Genomic DNA, 4,818 nt, shown 5'->3' on the forward strand with positions numbered 1-4,818 from the left:
GATCAGTCAAACAGCTCACAGTTCACACTGAGCATAGACGGATATTAAGAAATATCAAACTTTCTTGAACGGACATTAACAAATAAATTCAATCGTAACTATAGCATCAAATCACATCCGTCACTTTACATCGTAAGGTAGAGAACCCACCATATTAGAGAAAGAATCCCACCAATCAGACAGCCCACTATGAGCAAACAATCAGCAACAGTGGGAAGGAAAAACTGCTGCAACCTCTGCTAGAACCAGGAAATCTGTCAATACTGGTTGGGGGTTAGGGCAACAGATGGAAGTCTCCAGAGCAGTGGTAGCGTGACTTTCTTTGTATATACCTGAACCTGATTTACCTTTTAATTTTCTTACTTTTCAAAATACATCGTAGGTAAAATACAATCCTTGAAATAGTAATAACACAGTATCCTCAGCAAAGATGAATTAAACAAGTTTTATTTTAATGGAAGTTTACTTCAAGTCTTCAGATTTTTACTGTCTTTTATTTGATTACTTTAAAGTATATGATTACATTAGAGTAATTAAATAAAGACAGTTTTGATGGAGCTCCTGACCCAGCCCAAGCTCTCTATGAAGACGAGGAAAAACTCCCCTGGGGGGGCCAGATTGACGGGAAGAAACCTCGGGAAAGCCCATTCAAAGAGAGATCCCCTTTCCTGGGATGGCTGGGGGGGTTACAGGAATTCCAAAACACTGAAATTTAAAGTGGGCCAATTAAAAAAATTATTTCCTGAAAAAAAGCAAGGTAATTCATACATCACACATAAATGATAACGTCTGAATTGTGTGTGTTTGTGTGTGTGTGTGATATGCTTATCTCAGCCACGTGTGATGCTGTAGCTCCTCCAGCGTCGGCCGCGTCTCCGGGACTTTGGTTAAACACGCGTCCAAGAAATCCCGGCAGTCTGGAAAGAAAGGAAAGAGAAAAAACATGAAGATGATAGTTCCAGTGGTCCAAGCCATCAGTCAGTCTTGAAGTGTGACGTTTTCTTACTTTTGGACAGATGTCTTTTGAATTTCAGGCGCTTTTTGAGGAAGCTCGTGGTGTTAAAGTCTCCCGCATGAAGCGCTTCGTACAGAACCACTCCCATTTGCCATACCGTGGTGGGTCCACACCTGTAGCAACTGCGCCCGTACCACTCGGGAGGGGAGTAAATTTCTGTACCTAATAAACAGACACAATTGCAATTTCTTCTAAAACAAAAGGCGAAAATTGTGACATCTGTGAAGAGCAAGAGCAGAATATGTTACCATAGAAGACGCGGTACTGCGACTGCTCCTTAACAAAGCAGCTCAGTCCAAAGTCGATGATACGAACACGCGGTACATCTGAGCCGGTCTCAATTAGAATGTTCTCACTCTTGATGTCCCGGTGAAAGATGTGTTTATCCTCCAGGTGCTTCGCAGCATCAACCAGCTGCTTCAGAATGACCTGGAAATAGAGCAGGGCGATATGACCAAAAATATTTATCAAGATATACATTTGAAAAGTTGCGATAACGATATAACTGACGATATAATTGACACTAGACAAAATACTTTACAACTCCACAACTATTAGTGCAAAAAACCCCATCAATGTATTTTCACTTAAACAAGCAGCTGTTTTTTTATGTCCATTAAAGTTATATAAAAATGTAACAGTGCAAATTCCTTGCTGACAGTTAAACCAAAAGGCATTTCCAGTGGAAATTGGCCGACATATCCTCAGCATAACCATGTATAATATCCACAAAACTTAAAAAGAGGTTATACACACACAATACGGTAATATAATGTTGAGGTGCAGTACGTATCACTCCGCGAGGCGCCTGCCTACGATAGCCGTAATGCTCCGACAATCCATCGAGCGGTGCTGCTTTGTAGCTTAGCAAAGTCGCCGTGTACATAAAATCGTTTTGAGGTCAGTAAACACAACCAGAATTCATACATAAGTCACACGGGATTATAAGGGGCACTGTCGAGTTTCAGAAAAATCAAAGGATTGATTTTAAGTGTGCCGTATTTTCCAAACAACACGGTAATAACGACGCCCCGCTAGCATTCGCTCCCAAAAATTGTGCTTTGTTGTGTATCTGACGGACGAAAGCTAAACCAGTTCCACACCACTAAAGTTGCAGCATTTTTACAAACCAGTTCTGGTTCATCCGTTTCATTCAACGATCCACTTTCGCTCTTCTCATTGTGCGTCATCGTTTTGAGGTCAGTAAACACAACCAGAATTCATGCGGCGTCACCGCCATGTGCGTATGTAAACAAAGGCACTGCGCATGCGCGTTTTACCCATATTCTATCGCGATATTTCATTTTCCTATCGTTGCCCAAAATTACCCCGGTATTACCGTGAATGGTATGATATAGCCCAGCCCTACCTGGAAACGATGAAAAAGACAATAATCAATCAATGGGTTAATGTTTCTCTAACACTCTGTGCTTTGATTGAATGATGTACAGTCTAAGACTCTTCTAAAGCAAGTCAACTTGCCTTGGCCTTGTCCTCTGGCAAAAATCCTCCATTTTCTTCTATATATTTATCCAGGTCCACAGCGGGGACAGGTCTCTCCATCACCAGGATCAGCTCTCTGCCAAAGTCAAACCACTCCAACAGAGACACTGGGGCTGATGTTTCCACTGATCCATCTGCTTCAGCTGCAAGCTTCAGCATGATGGCAACTTCCACTGACACATTCTTCCCGTTATCATCCTGAAATATTTCAACAAAGTGGATGATGAGGCACAGACGTTCCACAGGTGAACGCTGCATGCAATCCACTAATGTAAAAGCAATTCAAGTCTTGCATATTTACCTTCACTTTGCAGTACACGTTCCCCTTTGGGATGTGTTTGATGGCCACCTAAAAGACACAGGGCATTGATGAGCATTTCCTCAGTATGACATAATTAAAGGTGTAAAACAGCTTACGATATTATCCCTTATCTGCGTTACTGCCTGTCTTACTACCACCATCTGAACACTTACTGGTAAATGATCCTTTATGCGGTAGCCAGCAAACACTGCTCCACACCCTCCTTCTCCAAGCCGGTGCTCCTCCACGTATCTCGCTTGGAAGTCACCTAAACAGACAAACACAAATTGGGTTTTACTACAGCTGTCACACAAATTACTCTCTGCTGTACCCTAAATGTTCATTTTGCTCTTCACCTGAATATAAAAGCCAAGCTGCTTGCTACTTACGTTTCTGTTCAGCCACTGACTTTTTGGCAACAGTTTTGGTTTTGTCCTGGTCCACTTTCTTTTTCTTAGGTGGGTCCCTGGTGTCTCCCGCAGCTTTCCTTTTGCCAGCCTTTTTGTTTTTACTGCAGCTCTCTGAAATCTCTATGCTGCAGTCTGCAGATGTGGAAAACACCAAAAGCACGTCAGCTTATTAGATAATAGACACAAATATCTCCCAAACACTAATATCTTCAAACTAGCAACCAGATGTACACTTAATCTACCCCTCACTCAACTAATTAGCCTACCTTTACCAGTGTCCAACCAGGAAGATGCCTGCCCCTTGTCACCGCTCACATGGTCAAGAAGTTTACGCTTCTTTGCTGTGTTGGCTGTCCCCGCTTCATCTTGTTGGACCTTTCGCTTGACTCCCCTGACCACATGAGCATCTGAGCTGGTGGAAGGACCAGCCTGCTCAGTGACCCTCCTTCTTTTTATGGGGGTCGTTTTTTCAGGACTGGCCTTTCTTTTAGCCATCCTGCTCTTACAATCTATAAACAACAACAACACATTAGTGAAAAAGAGCGCTCGACATCAGGACTAGAAGGATTTTGATGTCACTGAATTTTTAATTAGTATTGCTTACAATATAATAACAAGTTTATCCTTTTGATAAAAAACACACCAACACGAGTCCATCTACTAAGTCTAGATACTGATGACACTTGTTGCTCTGTTTTCACTGCTCAGTCCAAGAATAAACTTGTCACATTATTTTACCAAAAGACAAAGTGCCCCAGTAACCTTTCTTTGATTAGACATGTTGCACTTAGGTTAGTTTCAATCAAAACCAGGATTTAAATCCTCTAAAAATGAATCGTTTTATACACAGAGCCTCAACATTGTTAGAAATGTCGATTCTGTTATTTGGGGGATTTTTTTTTTTTTTACTTACTTTGATCTCCTGGATCTTTCTTATCTGCCTCAGTCGTAACTTTTCTTGTTTCCTTTTTCATCTGAATTTTTTGAGAACTTTTAAAATAGAAAATGTCACCTTAATGAGTGAATAGTCCTTCAAATGTCTGGATGCTTGACTTTTCTAACTAAGCTGTATAAGTCAGTTCTGTAAGTGAGCTTTAAAAGTAAACTCCGGAGACTATGGCAACACAACATTAGAACCTTGCCTTTTAGTGATGTCACTAAAAGGCAGTGTCCCAAGTAGTTTAAAGAAAAACACTCTGGCAGACAAAGCCATAATATTTCATATAATTCAGTAATTTCACATTAAACTTTCTTTCATTATCCTTTCATTATTTGTTTAACCCTTTAAGACCTACCATAGAACCAAGTTCGCCAGAGCTTACTTTATATTTTTACATGCTGTAGTGCCATTTTTGGGAGCATTTCAAGTTGCTATACATCAATACAACTGTTATAGCCCATATTTTAATAATATGTATGCATTAAGTCCATAGTAACTACATTAATTGCAAAAAAGTGCAACAAACTACAAAAAAAATTGAAAATCGTTTTTGGTTTTTTTTAAATATATTTCTACTTGGAGAAATTTAAGAGGCTTATCCCTCAAAACTTTAAATACAAAAAAGTTGCAAAAAATAGTTTACAACAAC

The 4,818-nt window shown here is 40.2% G+C and overlaps 1 protein-coding gene across 1 annotated transcript; it reads right to left on the reverse strand.

Annotated features, from left to right (window-relative positions):
- Nucleotides 1–426: 426 nt before the first annotated feature.
- On the reverse strand, nt 427–4,361 carry LOC113008353 (serine/threonine-protein kinase pim-1-like). Its single transcript, XM_026145712.1, has 9 exons — nt 4,143–4,361; nt 3,496–3,738; nt 3,209–3,361; nt 2,993–3,087; nt 2,820–2,867; nt 2,498–2,716; nt 1,264–1,444; nt 1,007–1,177; nt 427–917 (listed from the first exon to the last, which is right to left on the reverse strand). Exons 1-9 carry the CDS (start codon nt 4,201–4,203, stop codon nt 826–828), a joined length of 1,263 nt encoding a protein of 420 aa, XP_026001497.1. The 5' UTR covers nt 4,204–4,361; the 3' UTR covers nt 427–825.
- Between the last annotated feature and the right edge of the window lie 457 nt (nt 4,362–4,818).

Source organism: Astatotilapia calliptera, chromosome 16, assembly GCF_900246225.1.
Source record: "Astatotilapia calliptera chromosome 16, fAstCal1.2, whole genome shotgun sequence".
NCBI lineage: Eukaryota > Metazoa > Chordata > Actinopteri > Cichliformes > Cichlidae > Astatotilapia > Astatotilapia calliptera.

Bases quoted from the DNA above. Each gene is read 5' to 3' on its own strand.
- LOC113008353 (XM_026145712.1), bottom strand. From the start codon at position 4,203: ATGAAAAAGGAAACAAGAAAAGTTACGACTGAGGCAGATAAGAAAGAT. The intron at 2,868-2,992 runs GTAAGTGTTCAG...TGTGTCTTTTAG, and splicing joins GCATAAAGGATCATTTACCA to GTGGCCATCAAACACATCCC. The intron at 1,445-2,497 runs GCAAGTTGACTT...CTCTATTTCCAG, and splicing joins TGCCAGAGGACAAGGCCAAG to GTCATTCTGAAGCAGCTGGT.